The sequence below is a fragment of the Mustela erminea genome, chromosome 5 (genome assembly GCF_009829155.1).
Source record: "Mustela erminea isolate mMusErm1 chromosome 5, mMusErm1.Pri, whole genome shotgun sequence".
NCBI lineage: Eukaryota > Metazoa > Chordata > Mammalia > Carnivora > Mustelidae > Mustela > Mustela erminea.
Genome location: NC_045618.1, coordinates 48,331,337 through 48,353,980, shown reverse-complemented (window position 1 = coordinate 48,353,980; position 22,644 = coordinate 48,331,337). Strand labels below are relative to the sequence as shown.

Below are 22,644 nucleotides of genomic sequence, written 5' to 3'. Positions count from 1 at the left end.
GGCTCATGCTAGATTTAAAAAACAAACAAATAAATTACTTAATCATAAACCAAACGACTTTACGCTATTTCCAAACATTTATCAATTTTCTATTTGAGTCTATCTGTTCAAAAGAGGTAATATATTTTTTAATTGCTATTTAATTTACGCTGGTATAGAGCAGAAGTAGAAAAACGTTGGCTGCTAAAATCCAGCTGATAGTCTGGAATATTTATTCACCTAAATTAAAATAATCACAGCTTTCTTTCACCGGCTTTAAGTTTATGATGCACATCGGTAAAAAGTCAGTGTTATTGATTCATCACCATCTGCAAATTCAAAACGCTGACACACTCAGATTCGGTAGGGCAGTCACTATCTGGAAAAATCTCAATGGAGTACTTTCATTCTTGATGACCTCAGATGTATGTTTTCAAACAAGTGGAGGGGAAGTCAGTGATGACTTGGTTTATCGTGATACAATTTGCACATGCCATAGGTTAAATGATGTCCCTCAAATCCGAGTTGTCTACAGGAGGTTTTCCTGCTTCTGAATACCAGCATGAGAGGGAGGTTTTACTGCTTTCCACAATGAACTGTATATAGTTCTAAAACACTTCCTAGCAAAGATGGCCCGAGTTCTCATCAAGTCAAGGTGAAAGCAAGACTTCCTATAAATTTTGCACACTCATTTTAAAGTTTTGAAGGTGGTTTCGTGTAATGGACATATGTAAAATTATAGTTTGAATGTGCATTTCACTTGTCTCCAATCTCTCAGCTGAGTATTCCACTGGGAAGCAGAGTCGAGTAATCCCCTTTTTGCCTTCCAATTCCAGTGGAGAATAATGGCGGTCAACAGTGGGGCACACCAGCTCACGGGGAGCCTCTGTCTCACTCATTAAAATGGCCTGTGCTGGCTTTTTCCACACTCTGTCATCTTCAAGAGTGACTTCCTTCATGAGCCCACGTATTGCCCAAGTACACTCTAGCAAGACAATTTTAGGGCAATTTAATAAGTTAACAATACCTTCAGACTAGTCTCTGAGAAGTACAATTTGTTGAAAGCCTTGATTTGGGGAGCTCGGCAGCTATGACATTCGGAATGTTGTGATCAAGCGACTGAGGGAAGGAGGAGGATCTTTAAGGATCATCCCTCACACACCGCTTCATTGCACACCATTCTTTAGGTTCCCGAGAACTGGGTGCCTGCGGTAACTGTGACTGGCTGGGAGTGAGGGTCAAGAGATGTACTGAAACAGAGGTTAGGGAATGTTCACACCCATTTGTCTTTCTATTTCTTTCTTGTAAAAAAAAGGTAGAGGTTAAATGGGAGAACACATGCCAGAGCTGACTCCAGGATCATTTCTAGTGACTAATATTATAGTTCTCTAAATAGTTAGGATCCTACCTGTCTGCCGAAGGAATTTGGATCTGGTGCAGAGCAAAGACACAGGTGCAGGTAGTTTTATTCCAGATCTGTTTCCTGTCCTCTTCCTGGGATTTTTCCCCTACTCCCTTTATGGCCCTTTCCTGAGGAGCCAAAGGATTGTTTTACAGGGCCAAGGATGTGTGCAGCCCTCGGCTGTAGGACCTCAGCAACCTGATTCGGCAGAAAGGCTCACCTTTCCAAACCTGATCCTTTTCACCCAAACTGACTCTTGCATTTCTTAAGTCCTCCTAAATGACTGGCTAGCTAATATGATGATCAGTTAATCCATGGTAAGGTGATAAATACTGAGAGCAAATTAGTACATCGACAGGGCCTTCATTGGCTTAACCCAAATGAATAAATATCTTGAGTAATTCCCACAATTTCTGCAAGGCCAAGAGGAAGATACTTTGAAACACAAAGACCTAATGCAGACCCCATCAAATAACTTAAGCATTCCATGTATTCCTCATTGGGTTAGGGCTGGCTCCAGAAGACCTGAAGTTCCCACAAGGTCAAGAGGGTGTGCCATATTTGAGAAGAGCCTCCCTCGTCCACCCCGCATACCTGTTGGTGATGACAAATGCCATATACTCCTGGAGGGACGGGCACATTGGCGCTCTCAAAGACCCGTTTGCTTCCAGACTTGCTACTGTAAAGATGAGCTATTTCAGGCTCCGGACCCAGGATGGGTATGTTTAACATATCTGCCACAGCCAAGTCATCTCTGTGCAGGAGCCCACTGACAATGTAGGCCTCTTTTCCTTGGATGAGATTTTTTATTCTTTTGATCGCCTTGGGACTGTACATCAGGTAAGTGGCCAGGCACATATGATGCTTCTGGGGGGAGACCGTATCATTCTTGTTAAAAGGTGTTCTTTTTCTAGTCCATATGCCCAATTTATAATGTTGCACACAATAAATGCATTATTAATAGCAGGCTGGGTTGTGACCTATCCTGTTGTTTAGCAGTTTAAATTGATAAAAGCTGTTGGGGTGAGGTTCCATAATCGCTCACATCTTTAGTGCATTGGAAATGGGCTCACTGGGAATAGAACTAATTACTACACATCTGTATTTATTTGATCCACGTGGAATTATCCTTCTGTCAGAAGGAAAAGAGGCTGGCGGCCTTTGGATAATAGTGATTCATCTCTGCAACACTTCTGGCATGGTTTAATACTAACGTGTCTGGAAAATCAATACAAAAAAATGAAGAAAAAAGCCTTACAGTATGCTTCACTCTACGGGATTCCTAATCTGGCTACTCTTTAAGTGACTGGGTAGGCAAAGGGCACACAGATACTCTTTTTCCAAAGTTCTACCACCAAGTCCACTTTAGAAAATACGTACTTTTATAATGATTATTTTGGTTTTTAGGCAACACTCTGGACAGGGTTCATGGATAGAAAATATTTGAAAATTTCAGTGAGACTTAAATTTATTTTTCAAAGGAAAACTCTCTATTTTTGACAGTTTAGACCTTGCTCAATAATACATGTGACTGCTCATTCAATTGAAATAAATAATTCTGGCACATCTAGGAGGGGCAGAGGACAGAGCCAACTGGTCAGCACACACTGAAACCAGTAAAGCATGTCTCTGCCTTTTAGGAGTGGGGACACAAGTGAGTTCAGTCAATGGATAACTAATACAAGGTAGAGAAGGGCCATAAAAAATTACAGAGGGCTCAGAGGCGTGGAGGAGGGAGGCAGAGTCCATGTGCTGGTGGGGACGGCAGAAAAGGCAAATTACTAATTCTCCTTGGACCTTGGTTTCCTCATCTGTAAAATGAGGATAACAATAATACCCAACTCATAGGGATGCTGCAAGGATTCAATGAGATAATTCATGAAAAGCACTTACATAATAAGCACTTAATGAATGTTAGTTCATATTACTATTATGAAATTATAGGTTGGGGTCAAGATGAATTTTGAAGGATAGGGAGGATTTAGTCAGGTGAGGATGGGCATACGAAAGACATTAGCCAAGAATGGAATATGAGAACCCAAGACTGCTCATTTCCTCTAGAGAGGAGGGCATCACGGCACATGAGAAAGTGCTGGGGACTTGGGAGTTCTGGCTTAGAATCCAGCTCTGTCACTTTTAAGCTTCCTGAACTTGGGCAAGCGATTTACACTCCCTCTGCCTCCGTTTCTCCAACTGTTTTTAAATATATATATATTAAAAAAGATATATTTATTTTATCTTAGAGAGAGATTGAGAGCAAGTTGGGGGAGGAGCAAAGGGAGAGAATCCCCAGGCAGACTCCCTGCTGAGTGGGGAGCCAGATTCGGGTCTCCATCTTAAGACCCATGAGATCATGACCTGAGCAGAAACCAAAAGTCAGATGCTCAACTGACTGAGCCACCCAGAATGCCCCAGTTTCTCCATCTGTTAAATGGAAATAAAAATACCTATTTGTTGGCTTGCTCTAAGGATAAAATAAGATCATGAATACACTACACCTTTTATAATGCCTGGCATTGAGTTGATATTCAATAAATGGTAGTAATTATTGTTATGGAGAAAAACTCTCTTTTTTAAAATAAAATCATTAAAATGGGGCGCCTTGGTGGCTCAGTGGGTTAAGCCTCTGCCTTTGGCCTGGGTCATGATCTCAGGGTCCTGGGATAGAGCCCTGCATCAGGCTTTCTGCCCATCAGGGAGCCTGCTTCCTCCTTTCTCTCTGCCTGCTTCTCTGCCTACTTGTGATCTCTGTTAAATAAATAAATAAAATCTTTAAAAAAAATATCGTGCAAATTATATAATGCAAGATGCCAGTGTCTTAAGGGAGTTAAGGGATTTTGTAGACTTGCACCTACTTCCCCAATTCTGATCAAAATTATCTACTGAACATGGCATAAAAATGCAGAGAAATGCTAAGCAACTGTTTCCGGGAATGTTAGCAGCACCAGTTTGCAAATTGTTAGAAGGTGTAATGATAAGTAGGGGAGAAAGAGAATGAGGAAAGCCCCTGGGTTTCAGTCCCGCCTGAATTTGTAACTTGCAAGGTGATTTAGAAAACGCGACCTTTCTGAGCCTCAACCCTCATATTCAAATAATGCATTGACCAGAAGTCTCTAGGGTCTTTCCATCTCTGAAATAACTTTCCCTTTAAAACCAGAGCTCTTCTGGGCTTACTGTTTAATGGGTAGAGAAATTCTGCTTGAAATGTTGACAAAGTTTTGCAAATGGATGATGTGATGGTTGCACAACAGTGGGAATATACTTAAAGCCACTGAACTGCGCACCAAACATGATTAAAATGGTAGATTTTATGTTATGTGTATTTTGCCCCCAATTAGATAAAAAGACAAAAAAACAGAGCCCCTCTGAGAAGACGATGTAAATAGTTTACACTGCGGGCCCCTCTTCCAGGGCAAGTGTTCTAGTCTAAGCTCTGAGATATAAGCCACATGCCTTTTCTACCATAATTTAAATCCATTTGCAACACTTACTTCGGAGAATGTCTAGGAAACCCAGGGCTCAACTAGACAATGGCTGGTACCACCTCTTGAGTCTGTGTTTCCCATCTGTTTAATTACTGTCTTTTTTCTGTGTTTATCTCACCGCTTTCCATGCCCCACAGATTATTCCAATGAGGAAAGGTAAACAAATTAAATATTGGGGAGAACTGGGGACTTGAGTCATAATATGTGTCACACAGTGGGCTTTACAGGGTACCTAGAAAAGTGTTTCGAGGTGGCCGTGCTCTCAGTGTCAAGGTCACAAGACCAAAACCTCTGATACTGTTCTCTTGTTTGACCCACAGAACATTGTACCAGTGAACAACTCCTCTTTTGGAAGTGAAGAAATGGAGGCTCGAGTGATTTGCCCAAAGTCACACAGCTAGCAAACAGCAGAGGCAGGATTGAAACCGGGTACTGGCACAGTTTCTTGCTGCGGTTAACGCAACTTCTCCCATTCTCCAGACAGAGTAGTGAAGGTCTGGTGAGTTTATGAGGTGTGATGAGGGGGTGGCAGATGCCACGATAGAGCCTAATGTTAGTGTTCTGAGCCACTTCCAGCCAGGCTGGGTTTCTGGCTCCTCTGCTGGCGAGCACGCAGCCGGACTCTGGTTTATAGTCATCTGTGGGCCTGCCTTGTTCTTCAGGCAAGATGGCCCCATACTATTGTGTTTGCTATGTGTTTAGTAAAGATTTGAATATGAGTGAGTGATGGCACAGGACATGTTACTGACCGCAGGTCTTGTATGACCATTGAGAGAAAATTGGGATCATCAGATCCAGGCAACAGATTAGCACAGATGACAAAAGTCTAAAATGTTCCTCGTTTCATAACATTGTTACATACATTTGATTTATCACTGCTAATTTTTTTTTTTTGACCTGAGACAAAAAGTCTTCGTAAACATTAGAATGTTCAAAACCGGGCGTGATGACTTTATAAGAGCACTTTTTACCATTACAGAGTCAAGCATCGTATAGTAAATTGGAGAGATGTACAAACAGATTTTTGGCACGCTTTAAAAAAAATCTCCTCAAAGCCATCCATTTGAATGAAAATCAGCACTGATACAGTCTCTGTAACCCATTAAAAGGAAATAAAGCAATAACTGAACATGAGCAGGAACTGATGTGCAAGTGAGAGTTTAATTTTTGTATTTTAAAAAGTTGATTGCCTATGAGTGATTAATTACTCAAACAATTTAAATTTAAACTATGAGAAGTAGTAAGCACTTAAAATATTCCCTGCTCGTTTCTACTCATCAAGAGACAGACCTAACTATGAATGTGACTCAGGGTATCTGTTAGTACCAACCACCCATCTCTTGCTTAGAAGCTCAAGAGTGAACCGCCTCAGATAGCAGGAGTGTAGAGCTGGAAGTGTCTTTGAAATGCCCTGACCCATCACCTGATTGTATAGATGAAGATCAGAGGACCAGAAAGGTAAAGGGAGCTGTCCAAGCCACAAGGTCATCCAGGAGCAAAGCAGTCGTTCCAATTCATGATAGTCTTCTGGGGTTGGACAGATTTTGGTCATACTCTGACTCTACCAGGAACTCTGGACTAGAAAATGAGACTTGGTTTCCTCAGCCATAGAAGAAGATTGATCATTTCTGTATTGTTGGCATTGTGCAGAGGACCAAGTGAAAAAATGTGTGCTAAGCATTTGATAGATGTTGCTTGTGCACTCACTTTCCTGCCCCAAATTAGTGCCCCTTTCCCATTCCATGCCTCTTCGATGTATATGGACTTTTCAGATGTGCAGAAACTCCTTATCAGCAGCTACCAGGCATTAGCTCCAGTTTCTGGCTGGATACAATCGGGAAACTAACTACATGGTAATGATCGCTTTTCCTTCCTTGCTTTCTAATGTCTGCTCTGACCCTGCCACTGAGGCCAAGGGATAGCTAGGAAGCACCAAGCAATCCTTACACTGATGGGGGACGTTGGGAGGTTCCTAAGAGCATCAGTAAGTGGAGATTATTTGTTCCCTGTCTTTTCTCTTGTTCAGCCTGCCCCTGCACCCTCCTCCATAGCCAACCAGTGCCCATGAAACAGAGCTAGGCAGAGAGCTGGGGTGGTGGGAGGAACATTGAGATGTCCAGTTATGAAAAAATAAAATGTTCATCTTGGTAGAAGAGAGTAAATCCTGAAGACAATTCACTGAGTATACTAGCAAAGCAGAAACATTATAGCAAACCTCCTCAGCCCTGGCAGGCCTTTTTCAGGAAGGGATTTGTCACAACAAGGTGCATTGAAGGGTTAATGGGTAACAACGACACAGAGATAGTAAAGCATGCCATTGGTTTCTTTGCCGATAAATAGAGTATTGATTTTGGTGGATCCCACTTGTGAATGGAGAGAGCTATCTTTAACAGTAAATTCAGACCCTTAATTATACAAAAAAAAGGTCTCCTCAAAGCTGTACTATCCATTAGGTATTAAAATGTTGGTTGTTTAAAATGGAAAGTTTCAATTCTTGTTGAAACACAGAGAAAATCATTTCACGCTATCTCTTGCACTGCCTTGTTCTGGAACACTGCCCTTGTGACTCCATGAATTTCCCAAAAGTTCTTGTGCGGGGATGGAGTTCCATTTAGAATTCATCCCATTCATTAAAAATCAGTACAAGTTAGAAAAAAAAAAAAACTGAACCTCATTCAGTATGAACCCCGTGATATGGTGTATCAGTCCAAATTCCCTTGAGGAAACGAGTCTAGGGAGTAACAAAGCCTCGCAGTGTGGAAATCAGAAAATGGGGACCCTGGTCGAGGTCCTGTCTCTAACAAGCTTGGGGACCATGGGTGGGCCCAGCCTTTCTCTGTCTCGGTGTCCTCCACACAAAATTAAGGAAAAGGAACTAGAGAGGTTATAAATTCATCTACTTGATGGCACCACCTAGCCACTGCAATTAAGCTTCAGCTGTAGAGAAACTGGGCAAGAGTAGCTCAACTAAGTCTGGGAGTTAAACTGGGATATTTATTTCCTACAGTCCAACTAGTAGTCTAATCAGTAAAGCTGTTAAACTTGCAATAATATTTCACTGATGTGTACCAGAGCGTTGCAAGTTATAAAATTTCCAATTTAATTTTACTGCATCCCTGAAGCCGTAGTAATTAGAAGACAAACTCACAGGGAAGATGTTGATAGCTTCGGGGGTGATAATTTTGAACCTGTCCTGCAGGTCACTTCTGTCCTCAAGGTTCCCTGATTTGACAGCTGCCTGTAGACTCAGGAGTTTATCGTAATACAGCAGTAACTCGTCGTTCATCTGATGGGAGCAGATGTAGATGACGCTCACATTGGCATCTAAAAACAACAGGCACAATGTTAATTACTGGTATAAAGGTAAATGACATTCTGAACTCTGGCATTGGATTGATGCTGCACAGTTTAAAATAAAGACCATATCCAAAGCCACACTGAAGTTAATTTAGATTGGTTTTGTTCAGATCTTCACCATTTAACTGGCTTTTTTGCATTTTAGCATTTCTCTAAAGAAAAGATAAATGACACCACCACCAAAAAAAAAAAAAAAAAAAAATAGACACAATGATTCCTTCAGAAGGAGGGCTGTGAGGTACTATGGAAGTGTGTTTCAAATAATACATAGGGATTTAGCCCCAGAACTACCATTAACATCAATGGGAATTGCATAGTGCTTTAAAAATTTATCCCATTAACTTCAGTAAATTATAAAACAGAGCTATTAACTTTAGAAAGCTGATGAAGTTGCAATTTCTTATTCTGCCAGGACTTGGCAGGGCCAATTCGGGGACCATCCTGTCCAAATAAATGGTCTGATTATGACCATAGCAATGATTATTTCAGGAAACCAACCTTTTCCCTGCTCCATTCCCAAAGAGGAGTATATTACTTAAATAGGACATCTAGTGATCCTTGGTTTAAAGGAAACGCTGTCTTAATTTAACTGTTTTTCTTCTTGAGATGCGCTCCTTATTATGTACATAGAAAGGAATCCTAATTAAATATCCCAACCAAATGGGAGAGTGAGATGAGATTACCCACTCCAGGCTGCCGGGTTTTAATATTTTAAGGACTTGGGACAGGGAATCAGCAGCCAGTGGAGTCATTTATTCATTCATAAAATAACAGGTTGATCAGTAGGGGCAAAGCACTTGGCTAGACACGAAGAGAAATGAGGACTCAAAGCAGCCGGGATGCTGTCCATGAGGCGTGACCATTTCATGTGCACAAGCAGCCATCAAACAAGCAGAGAGTAGCAGACCAGGGAAGCACGTGGAACAGGTCCTTAGGGATGTTCAGGGGAGGAAGTGCCATAAAATGTTTCCTTGGTCAGGTGGGGCTGAAAAGGGATTTGAAGACTCCTCTGTTCAGTTGGACAAGAGTACCTAGAATATAGACTGATTAAATCCCAGCTCTGTTACCTGGGAACGCTGGGCACAGTATTGTATTTAACCTTTCGAAGCATCGGTTCTTCATCTCCAAAATCAAGAAGAAAATCACCTGGGTCGTAGAGTTTTGAAGAGTATTAAAGGAAAGAACATCTATAAAGCGGCTGGCTTTATAGATGTTCAACGTCTGGCACATAGTAGGTACTCATTAAACAGTGCAGATGTAGGGATCTGCTGCACAGCCCACCCTGACTAGGGGAACCAATAGTGATTCCACACCCTGCCCTTCACACTTGGGCTCCTTTTATCAGTGCCCCCAAGATTTAACATGATGTAGTAGCCTCCGTCATTTCTTCCCACTGTTTCAAATCTATTAATCTTGTGTTTCCAAACTCTTTAAAGACAAGATGTATGCCCTGCCCTGTATTCCCCCAGGCCCTGGTACAGTAGGGAATACACAGGAGGCCCCTCAGTATAAGCCTGGTGGTAGACCGAAGGGGTTTGGGAGGATGGAGAGATTTGGGAAGTAGAAAATCTCACACAATCAGTGAGATCAGTGGGCTGTGGGAGAAATCCTCCCCCTTGAAGAAGCAGTGTCCTCTGTCCGAACTAGCCCTGTGCTGAGCCCAGAGGAGGTGCTCCATAAAGGTAAAAATCTAAGCAGCTCCTATTTAATTTTGAAATCAACTTGCCACATACACCTCAAAATAAATTAATTGAGGAGACAGTAAATAACTTGTATTCAGTTGCTGAATGACCATATTATTTACCCCAAAACTTGTGTTTGCAAGAGGAGACTAGGGTCTTACCAAACTAAGGGAACCTCACAGCCCTCCATCTGAAGGAATCATTATGTCTGTTTTTTTAGTGGTAGTGTTATTTATGTCTACTTCAGAGAAACGCTCAAGTGCGAAAAAGCCTGTTAAATGGTGAAGATCTGGACAAAACCAATCTAAATTAACCTCAGTGCAGCTTTTAGATCTGCCCTCTATCTGGTTTTAAAAACCAAACTGGGATTTTTTTAAGTATCAAAAAAAAAAGTCATAAAAACAAACAATGAAAATAAAGACTCCACAGATGAAGAAAACTGAATTTTTCTTGGGAAGCAATTTATAGGTTACAAGTGACAACAAATCATTTTGCTAATCTCACCCTCCCTGTGCATTTCTGGCAAAGGAATACATATCACTAACACAAATGTCTGGTATTTGCTTGTGTATTGGCAAATTTTCAAAATTAATTGACAGGTAATTTTGGAAAGCAATTAATATGAAGACAAAGATTGCTTTCATTGCTAGTCAGTAGTCAATAATGGTCACCATCTTGCTTAACTCGTCTAGGAATTGAAAATACTAGTAGCCATTGGGGTCTCCACCTGACAACCTGACTTTACCACCAATAGCCAAATGACAGGTCTTACCAACCTAATCAGATTCTCTTTGTTTCCCCTGAATAAGCAAAAAGTCAACACACTTCATTAGGAATCAATGGAATAAAAAAAGAGATGATCATTTATTCTAATTACTAATTACCAATTTACTAAATTACTAATTTTCCTAGTTTCTTCATATTCTTAAAAAGTTCACAAGCAAGTACTTTTTCTACCTTCTAACTACCGTTTCTAAACTTCCATTACTCTCCTTGAAGGGGTTTTGGGATCAGATAGCTCTATGATGAAGACAGCATACCAAAAAAAGGCATTTGGTTCATGGTCTCTTAGCAATGTTCGTATTAGCAAAATTTTCCATTGCAGGTAAGACATGGACTGAATTATTGAATTATCTAAAATAGAAGCTTCATCTTTTCAAGTGTTTTCTAATAATGAGACTCTTTTGTAAAGAAATTCTTTGGTGATGGTTTGTGCTATATATAGAAGGGTATATAAAAAGCTAAAGACAAAAATTAATTCAAATAAATTAGAGCAAAGTCTGCCCTCTGCTGCACTTCAGTGGTTTCCACCCAGTCAGGTTTTTAGTTGAAATAGCTCAGCACTAACAAATCAATCTCAAGTCATTAAAAATAATTTTTTTTGTAACGCTGAAAAACAAAATTAGTGCCTACATAATAGATTAAAGCAATTACACTATTATTATTTTAGGACACTGTAAATTTCTAGTACTGATATATTTTTGTTACCAAATGGCATTTATAAAATAATAATGATGCTGAAATATATATGAATCATGTAAAAGTATGTCATTCCAGGGAGCCAGCTGAGTTGGTCATATTTGAGAATTTAAAATTCTTCCTTGTTTTGCTTAAATAAGGGCCATAGCTGCTATATTTCGGCAAAACGAAGAAGTTCTTATTTGGTAACTAATAAAAACCCAGTTTTTGTTTACCCTGAATTTCTGGCCCGTACCTTCTAAACTGATTTAGTATTAGTGCTTAGCCTTTGCGACCTTGCGTTAAGTCTAACCTGAACCTTAGTCTTAAATAGCACCAACCAGGGCATTACTGTGTTCTCACCTGGCCCACGTTGGTGTCTGATTTAGAACTGACCAAGCCAGTATCAGAGCCTGACCTTTACGAGGCTGTATCTCCCACCTGAGGTCTATACTTCTAAGAAATATAGGCACTTTCTGTTTTTTAATAATTAGATGATATACATTTAAATAAGAGCTTCTTTAAAAAAATTCTATCTTCACATCCCTCTTAGTCTTTTAATGAAAACAATGCTTTTCATTTCTGATACCACCTTCCACTTATTCCCCAGATAACATAATCGACAATATTGACACAGATAATAAAATATTGGCTTCCCTCACTGCCGGAGTCAGGAAATGAAGAGGATTGGAGGCCAGAGGAGAGAAATCCTTAGAATGTGGAAAAAAAAACACAACCCAAATAAATTAGTTAAAAATGTCATTTTAAAAAAAATTCAAGTCAATGCCACTATAAATCTGTTCTTTAAAACAGAATGTTTAATTGCCCTGCCAGTAGATTAGAAATCCACACATCTTCCCTGCAGGGGAAAAAAATAAGCAAAAATTCAACATTTTTATCCATATCCTCTGATAAACATTCCAAAGAGTCACTCGTGTGTAAGTATTTACTGTACCTAAGATGTCACACAGCCTCCCCAGCTGCATATTCTGCAGTGTGTTGAAGTCGTCAATATTTTGTCGCACAGGCAGAGAATATCCTAAAAGGCAAACAAGGTGTCAAAACGCAGAAAGAGCAAGTCAGCATGGCAAAATGGCACACTAGGATTTCCAGGGGTCACAGTCCACACTTCTAGGAAAGCATTTTCTCTGAAACATCTTGCAGACACAGTCTAACTCCTAAGAAAGATGTCTTTGCTTCTCAGGGGATTAAACATTATTCTGGAAGATTTGCTAAGCAGCATATTCTGCAAAAGAAGAGTTCGTATTTTCCAATGCCAGGAAAATCACTGGGAACAAAGATTATAAAAACATGGGGACAATGTCTGACATAGAACACGAATGTTCAAAACAACATCGAAGAAAATTATGCTCGGAGTTAAACACACACACACACACAACTGTGTTGGCTCTTTTAACTTATGCTTCCTGTGTGGCATTTTGAAGATGTGTCCCCAGAATCATTCTAAACTGACACACAGATTTCAGAGAAACCCCTTGCTGTCAGGAATATGTATTTAAGTAATTCCGAATACTAAAGAAATACGCTTCTGCTCACATAGTCAAAAGAAATTTAACCTTTAAAAGCAATAAAGGTTAATGCAGCTACTTTGTCGGTACTGATAGAAGTCCTGTGGTTTGTCTTCATGTCCACTGGAAACAGAGCAGAAGGAAAAACGCTTGTGGATTACTCTTGTTCAAAACTAAAAGAAACATCAGCGGCAACTCTTCCTGCTGGTATGTCAGGGGTTAAAAAAAAAATAAGTGGATCAGAACATGAACTTAAAAGGCATGCATACTCACAAGCAGGTATAATTGCTTATGTGAAATTCAGCAACTGTTGGTGCAACTTTTTTTTTTTTTTTTTAAGTAAAATTGCTTTTCACATTTTGAAGAGATGCTTCAATGCCTCCTTGTGGTTAGTGAGCCCAAACACATGTTTCAAGCTAAACTGCTATAGATAAAGTGATTTTCAATATTACATCTTTGAGATGTGACACAGATTTCCTTTTCAGCATAAGGAAAACTATAGCAATTCATGCAACAGGGCTTCAGATCAAATGCACTCTGATAATTGGCTCTTTGCTTTGATGTCAGCGTTTGAAAACTAGACATGGTCTGGAAATTAAATGAGCTTACAATTCATCTTAAAGTCTCCCTTTTGCTTTATGCAGATGATCTTAAGACCTGCAGAGGCAGAAGGACAAATAGCTTGTTCGGGTTATTTTTGAAAAATTATTAATTTCTAAAATAGTTTGGGGAAGCGTTCCACATATGAAAGTTCGTGTAGACTGCTACAAACCATGCCATCTTGACGTGTGATCACAGAACTGGCACGCTTAGGGTTCTGCGTGTGTCTCATTCTATCTATATACAGATAAATGTTTAGGAAGATGTCTTGTGAATAACTTCTATATCCAAACTATAAGAAGGCAGGAAAAATGTCTAAAGAATAAAGTATGATTAAGAAAAATGCCAGAAAACGTTCCGCAGATGCATTTCCTTTCAAAAGTAAAGATAAAAGGCGGTGGGAGAGATGTCTCATTAAGATGATGTCCAATTTAAAATATAAAGGATGTCTGATCACTTTGTTGCTGCATGTTGAGTAAGTCTGTGTTTCAATCAAGTGCTGGAGGTCAGTTTTCCAACAAATTACTTGGTACCTCTGTTACCACTGATCAAGGATGCATATGAAATGTCTATGCAGAATTATGATAGAACTGGTTACTTGGTTAACCCTACAAATACACCCATTTCAAAGAACTGAATGTTAGCAATCTCAGAACACTGTTATAGAAGATCACACGAAGTAACAGATACGAAGACATTTTGTAAACTGTAAAGTACTGTGCAAACATAAGGTATTTTAATGTTATGGGGTATATGTGCTTCCAAAGCCCCTAACAACAGCAAATCCTGTGACAAGCAACAGACCATTCTACATGGACAAGATACAACGCAGTGAATGTTGCCGTCAGCAGAGCAGAAGTGGGAGTCAATTTTTTTTTTTTTTTTAAGATTTTATCTATTCGTTTGACAGAGAGAGATCACAAGCAGGCAGAGAGGCAGGCAGAGAGAGAGAGAAGGAAGCAGGCTCCCGGCTGAGCAGAGAGCCCGATGCGGGGCTTGATCCCAGGACCCTGGGATCACAACCTGAGCCGAAGGCAGCGGCTTAACCCACTGAGCCACCCAGGCGCCCTGGGAGTCAATTTTTTTTTAAAAGTCAGATTTATTATGTTTCGTATACCCAAAAAAGTATGTGTTGACACCCAGATGAAAAGACGCTCATCTGTGCTGGCAGTGCATACATTAAATCCAACAGTGACTTGAACATAAGCTATCAGCAAGGATGTTGTGGCCTTGGGGAACTCAGCAGATCTGCCTAGTGGCAATGCACTATCATACTTCCGTATATAATCTGTAGAGACACAGGTACTTCAAAGGTCAGCTAGAAACACGGGGGAGCTTTGAGACACATTCTACTTCAACTGTCATGCTGAAGATGAGAAAAACCAGAGTAAGTGCCTTGTCTCTTGTCCAAGATCACATAAACCTACAAATTACTATACAGTTCAGATAGGACGTAGTTAGCCCTTGCATAAATGTGGTTGCATCAAAGAAGAGAGAAGCAAGCCTCGATAAACGTGAGCAGAGAATTCCAGAAGGGACAAAGAGCCTCTGCTTCTTTTCTCACTTTTATTTCCAGTTGTTGCAGCAGGCAGAATAATGGCCCTCCAAAGATGCCCATGTGCTCATCCCTGCAACCTGCAAATACCTTAGGTTACATGGCAAAGGGAAAATAAAGTTGCAAATGGAATTAAGGTTGCTTATAGGCTGACCTTAAAATAGGGGGATTATCTTGGATTATTTGTCTAGACCTAGTCTAATGATAGTCCTTAAAAGTGGAAGAGGGAGGCAGGAGAGGAGAGAGTTAGAGAAGGTGTCACCATAGAAGAAAGGCACAGAGAGATGCTTGTCAACGGCTCTCTTCATTCATGCCTTTGTGGGCAGCTTCTAGAACCTGGAAGGGGTGAAGAAAGGATTCCTCCCCTAGAACTTCTGGAAAGGAGGGCAATCCTGCTGACCCCTTGATTTGAGCCCCTCTCAGACTTCTGTACAACAGAATTATTGCTCTAAGGGAATACATTTCTGTTGTTTAAGCCACTAAGCTTGTGGGAACTTGTTAAAGGGCGATAGAAAATCGATACAATGCCTACCTTCCATCTTCTCTTTTCAACTTTTATAGAATGGGTTCTCTGATCTGGAGAACTTGTGGGAATTTAAACAATGGTGAGTGGGACTTGTGGCTTTTTCTAGGTCCTCATCAGCCTCGAAGAAAACAGCACTGGCATAAAGGGGCAGGCACTCTTTCTTCCTTATCACTTGAGAGAGCGACCCAACTGTTTTCCTTATGGCCATCCCCGTCACATGGCAAGATATTTCTCCTTTGATAGAGTGTTCTGTCGTTTCTTAAAATGTTATCATCTCTGCTTCACATTAAAGGAAGGATGCCTGGGAGATGCCCCTGTGAAGTGATGCGACGACCTTTGGTGTTCTGCCAAACCAACGATACTCCCCAGTGGTTACTGGTTATCATTCCTCCACCTTCATCTCTGCATTTGTCGCCTCTCTCAGCCCTACCTCCACTCCCATGCAAACTCCTGTCAGACGATGCTAATTGCCTCTTTGCCCCCCAGGAAACTAGCTCTGCTGGGATTGGCTTTTCCTTCCAGAAACCCCAGAAACCCACGAGCAAGGCCATGCTCAGCAACTGTGCCTCCTTGGGGCCCGTATGTGACACGCCCCTGCTGTTGTGTTAGAGCACATATTCTGCAACAGACTGCTCATCACCCTGTGCTTATTTCTAGTTCCTTTTGTCCCCTAGTCCTATTGCTTACAGGGTACCTAAGGCAGAGAAGGGGTTCACCGTGGACTTCTGGTTACCAAGTAGTTGTCGTTTCTCTGATCACCTGGCCTAAGATGGTCAACCAGGTCTCAGTAGTTCTCAACCTTTTCCCCATTTTGAAACATGTGCTGTGTGATAGTCACATGCATCACACACTCCTAAGGGGCTGGCACCAGGTGACAATAGCAGTAGCTGTCAGTCACTCCTTCCCTTTCTCTTCCATTCACAAAAGCATACTGGACGGAAACAAGCTGAGCCAAGTGACATTGTTATAGAGGCGATCTTGAATTACTCCAATTCATAAAAAAGTTAATGTTAGCCAACTTTGGTACTCTAATCATAAAAATTTTTCAGGGAGCGTGTGACATATGTCACAACTGATTGCCTGTCAGCATACTGCAGTCATCAGATAAATGTGATCGAGGCATTATGATTATACCCAGGCTTTAATTACTTGTACAACTGCGAAAGCACAAGCTACTGAGATAAAATATTAAGATAAAGTACGAGAGATACCTATCTTGAGTTCTTTATGTGTGTAGGTAGTATACCCAGTGCCGGTCTGATGAAAATAAAACTGAGCATTGTTTGCGGGGGGGGGGGGGGGGGATTGGCAGATAGGGATTAGGGAATTTTGTGATGTGGATGCAAAAAACATAGGAGGCGCTTAAGTGTTTGTTGACTGTTGAAAACATTCCCAAACTAAACTGGCCAAATGGATTCTGTGTGGTTCTGGAAAGAGTGAAGACTTGGGGTGCCTGGGTGGTGCAGTCAGTTAAGCGCCCAACTCTTGGTGTCAGCTCAGGTCGTGATCTCAGGGTTGTGAGCTCGAGCTCTGCTTTGGGCCCTACACGCACTCCTTGGGGAGTCTGCTTGGGATTTTCTCCCTCCCTCCACTCACACACACTCTCTCTAATAAATAAATCTTAAAAAGAGAGAGTTTTGTTGGAGCTTTTCTCTTGTTGGAACTTTTTATCAGTGGCGTTATCAGCAGCCAGCCCAGTATTGTATGCAGCTAAGGCCAGTGATTCTCAAAGCATGGTCTAGAGACTGGGAAAGGTCCCGAGACCCTTTCAGGGAGTCTGGAAGGTCAAAACTATTTTCAAAATAATATTAAGATGATAGTTGACTTTTTCATAAAATGCAAAAAAAAATTATTGATAGGATTGCAAATTCCACATTGTAGCTAACATAATAATTCCCATCCACTGTTGAGTTTTGGTATAAAACCAAAGAATTATACACAATTGTCTGTAAATGCTATAAAATGTATGAAACAGTCTTCCCTTTTCCAAATATTATCTGTGTAGGGCCAGGTTTTCTTCATATGCTTCAATCAAAACAACATATTGCAACAGATTGAATACAGAAATAGATATGAGAATCCAACCATGTTCTATTAAGAGATTTGCAAACTTGTAAACCAACGCAACTCTTTTCATTAAATTTTTTTGTTTGGAAAAATTAATTTTTTTAGCAAAAATATGTTATTTATGTTACATTGACAGATTTATTGTTGTTATTTTAGATTTTATTTTATTTATTTAACAAAGAGAGAGTATAAGCAGGGGAGCAGGAGAGGGAGAAGCAGGCTCCCTGATGAGCGGGGATCCCAATGGGGGACTGGATCCCAGGACCCGGGGATCATGACCCGAGCTTAAGGCTGACACTTAACCAACTGAGCCACTCAGGTGCCCCATTGTTGTTGTTTTTAAGTAAAGTAAATATTTTTTAAAGTTTCTCAGTTTTAGTTTCTAATATTGTATATATTGATAGATATAACCTATGGAAATAATGCTTATTAGGGTTCTCTGTAGTTGTTATATTTGTAAGTCTGAGAACTGCTGAACAAACATTTTAGTATTTTTTATGACAATGAAAGTGATGACAAAGTATAGTTTGATCTTAGCATATGCAAGACTCTTTTTATACCATATCCTAATACTAATCCATTTCATGAAAAGCTCGTGAGCTGGTGTTCAATGCTGCTTCTGTACTTCATGGGGCAACATTAGATAGCTCAAGGCCAACTGTGTAATTTAATACAGGGTCATGGGGCCAACTCTGGTCTAACAGATGAAGGAGTGTTGACTTGAATAACTTGGATGAATATAACAACAATGAATACAGTGTGTTTTCATTTTATTTCAGGTTGTACAGGAATTGGAAAGTTTAAGTGCACTTTGTTTCTGATCTCAAAGGATGGGTATATTTTTGGAGATCTATGTCTGGGAGATCTTGGCCGTCCATCACTCTCAGGGATCTAGTGTAGCAATGCCATAGCTGAACTGTGGATTCCATAGCTGCTTGCCAAAATACGTGCTGAAGACCATGAAGAATTGACTGGAAGTCCTAATGTCTTAGCTCTTAAGAGTCCCGATGTCTTAGCTCTGAGAACAAAGTCTATTGTGTATTTGAGTTGACAACTCAAAAATGAGGAAGTAGAAAGATGTCAGTCTGCTTGGAGGCAGAGTAAGAATGTGATTTCAGAGATAACATTCTTGGCTGTGGTCCTCGACCCTGTCCCTGTTCACAAAGGGAGGTGACATCTGGTTCTTATCTTTCCAAAGAAGGGAGGGGAGTTAAGGAGCTGCTGTCTCTTGAACATTTGGGATAGGGTCAGTTGTACACAAAAGTAAGTTTTCCTATCTTTAAGGCCTCCATGGCAGTCCAGAGCAGCAGAAAAGTGTTGTTTTTTCATAACACTCACAACAGCAGAATCCATAGCTTTATGGAAGGGAGTATCTTGGAACCCATTAATGGTGTTTGCTCCAAGGATAATTTGCTGAAGTAATGCACAGAGGGGGAAAAAAATGAAGCTGAACTATATAGATTCTTTTTAGCCCTGAAATCAATTGGCAATAAGATAAAATATTACATGGAGAAAAGAGAAGATCCCACCTCAATAATTCCTTATTTTTATTTTAAAAGAGGATGAGAAGTGAGAGAGGAAACTCATCGCTGGGGGTTTAATTGGCTGGCAGTGCTTCATGTACCTGCTCATGGCCTCAGAGTCCCAGACTTGGCCCATCTCATTTAATGTCAATATATTTTAAAATGCCACTGAGTTTAAGTGTAGCACCAAATGACACACTGTAATAAAGAAGCACAGGGGTTAAATTAAAAGTGGAGGAAATAACTTGGCCAAAGAAACTGGAAGCAGAATTAGTTCCTAGGTTTTATTTAGACTTCTGATTTTTCTTGAGGAATTAGGATTCTTTGTTGCAGTTCTTTCTTATTTGACGGATAGATTTTGCTTAAAATAGATCCTAGTATTCTATTCCTGCTATGAACTGTAGTAGATTATTTTGTTATGTTATTCTATTTCATTAATAAAAATGATAAAAATATCTAATATCCAATTAAGAGATTATCCTATATACTCTGGAAAGGATAAGGGTTTTTTTTATCATCTTATGAAATTACAAGGCTGATCCATTCCTTTGAACAGTTAACAGCATCCCACCTCTCCTGTTTGTTAAAAATAGCTAAAACTTTGTTACATCTAGGAATACTACCCCAAATGTGTAACAGCCAATCAAGTTGTATAATTCCTCCTTTCAGAGAGGTTACTCTGCAATGGGTAATTGTCTTAATGTTCATATTATCAAGCCATAGACTTGAAAATACATGATAAATATTTTGTGGTCAAAGACATTACGGAAAATGTTACTGTGGTCCTTCACGTGATCGTCAGTTTGGAGAATGCAATTATTCTCGTGTGTGCAAAACTGCATAAACAAAGAACCAAATACGTATAACTGCAACAGAGCGCACAGTTATCACTACTAATCTTTCATTTTTAGGGTTCAAACAAGTTAGTGCAGCCCTAATTGGCTAGCGACATGGTGTAATTATTTCTACGGCTAATTCTACACCAGAATTGATTGCAAATCTCCTGCAGAAAGAGAAAAAGAGGACAAGGCTGTAATTTGCATTAAATGCCTCCCTGAACCTTACATGCCTACCGACTGATTTTGATTAGTGAATCCCTCTCAACTCTGAAAATAAAATTACTATGTTGAATAGATTTGGGGGGGGACATGTGTTTAGAGAAAAAAAAGGGCTTTGCTTTTATCTACTTTCATTTTCATGAATTGTGTATGTAAGTCCCTAGTGCAGGAGACGAAGTAGCCATGTTGTGTCTACCTAAAATCTTCAAGAATTCACAGAAAAAGTGGTGCATACAAGAAAGGTATACCGTAATCATTTTTTTAGAGAAAGTTATGGTTTGAGAATTATGTCTGTGGAATAAACATGAGGTGACAGGTTAACGTTATTTAAACCTAAAATTAATTTAATAGCCACAGGTCTTTTTTTTCTTTTTTTTAAGATTTTATTTATTTATTTGACAGACAGAGATCACAAGTAGGCAGAGAGAGAGAGAGAGAGAGAGGGAAGCAGGCTTCCTGCGGAGCAGAGAGCCCAATGCGGGGCTCGATCCCAGGACCCTGAGATCATGACCCGAGCCGAAGGCAGCAGCCCAAACCACTGAGCCACCCAGGCGCCCCTAGCCACAGGTCTTTTTATAAAACCTAAAGCATAGATTATAGAAACAAACACTATTTCATCAGAGCCCACGTATTGTTCCCTTGTGAAAATGTGTAATTGGACTTTTTAAATGGTCAGTTGAGAAAAATATATATGCTTATTCTTATCTCTTGGAAGATACATGATTAGCAATTTTTCTTTAAAATGGGTTATTACGTTGTTAACAAACAAAAATTACTATAATAGGGAAGACTTTCAGATTTATTACGTGTTTATTTAAACCGAGAATATGTATTCTAGAAGAAAGTTAGTTTTAATATCAGATCTAAAATAATGCAATTCTAGTTTTTTCCTCCTTTTTATTTATTTATTTGACAGAGACAGAACATGCACCCCTCTGATCTGGGAGCCCGATGTGGGGCTCAATCCCAGAACCCTGGGATCATCACCTGAACTGAAGCCAGACGCTTAATGACTGAGCCATCCAGATGCCCCTACAATTCTAGTTTTTGACCAGGTTATTTTTTCTACCTAATCTAAATCCAACAAACCTTTTTGGAATCTTAAAACATTTTCATTTAAAATTATTTTTTATTACCCAGTTTAGATTACTGTTATTTTCAAAATTTTACCTCTTTGGACAAAGGCTCTTTTCTATCAGACTGTTCTGCACAGCTGACTGCACTGAGGTTTTGAAGGGTGACAGGTGGAAGGAAGGAGTTTGTGGAAATTGTGCCTGTGATACCTTGGTGCTGTCAACATTGCAAAGTGGGGGGTCTTGTTCTATTTCTAGCTTTGAATGAAATAGAGAACACGAAACAAAATTTCCCACGTAATACCAGGTCAGGGCCACAATTAGTTGCAGAAGCAAAAGGCTCCTGCACCTTATTCCAAGGGACTCAAGTCTGTTAATTGTGTCTGCAATTAGCCTCTCTGGTTGTAATCAATTACAAGTGCAATTTCTGAGTGTGAACTAATTTTGTGTGCAAAACTGGTCCCACCAAAACAAAAGCCCAAGTTGGAATGAAATTCAGATCTGTCTTACCTCACTTACATCCTAAGAAGGAACTAATTTCTTCTGTGAGCTATAAAAATACCCAAACTAAAAGGCTCTACGCAGCTCTGACATGTTTTCTAACTTTTCCGTAAGTGCTCTAGTTTCGAGGAAAGTTCACATTACTTTATTACTACTACTATTTTACTAATGTAAAAGATAATTATATATATAGTAATTTTAATGTTGGCTTATTTTTTTTCATATTACTGTTTAAAGGTGTTATGTTCTATACTATGCATGAGGACACAAACATGTATACTCATGGACGGACACGATGAAGAATTCTATTACAATAGATCGCTTAATGCGTTGCTCTCCTTTAAAAGCCTTAACAAAGAGCCAGTATGTAATATGAAGATTTGATGAGTTTTGCTGTTTGTCAAAACTACCAAGTCAGGGGCACCTGGGTGGCGCAGTGGGTTAAAGCCTCTGCCTTCGGCTCAGGTCATGATCTCAGGGTCCTGGGATCGAGTCCCGCATCAGGCTCTCTGCTCAGCAGGGAGCCTGCTTCCTCCTCTCTCTCTCTGCCTGCCTCTCTGCCTACTTGTGATCTGTCTCTGTCAAATAAATAAATAAAATATTTAAAAAAAAAAAAAAAAAAAAAAAAAAAAACTACCAAGTCAGCTTGGGAAATTTGGTCTCACCAAGGAAATTTTTAGCACACTAGGTAGATTAAAAAGCAAAACAAAACGAAACAAATAAGCAAGCAAACAAACCCACATATTTTGACAGCAGCTCATGTTTCAGAGGAACTTCCGGTGCAGACTTCCAAAATCCCCAATGTCATTTTGGCATACCTATTTTACTACTGTGTTGCAGACAACAGCT

At 40.0% G+C, this 22,644-nt stretch overlaps 1 protein-coding gene across 8 annotated transcripts in view; it reads right to left on the bottom strand.

Moving 5' to 3' along the window:
- The window catches only part of IQCH (IQ motif containing H), a 189,382-nt gene that overhangs the window by 75,393 nt on the left and 91,345 nt on the right, over positions 1-22,644 (bottom strand). For all 8 annotated transcript variants that reach the window (XM_032342981.1, XM_032342982.1, XM_032342983.1 and 5 more), the window contains 3 exons: positions 12,319-12,402; positions 8,015-8,190; positions 1,976-2,248 (listed from right to left, as the gene is read on the bottom strand). In XM_032342981.1, the coding sequence (XP_032198872.1) occupies positions 1,976-2,248; positions 8,015-8,190; positions 12,319-12,402 (533 nt within the window). The remainder of the gene's footprint in view (positions 1-1,975; positions 2,249-8,014; positions 8,191-12,318; positions 12,403-22,644) is intronic.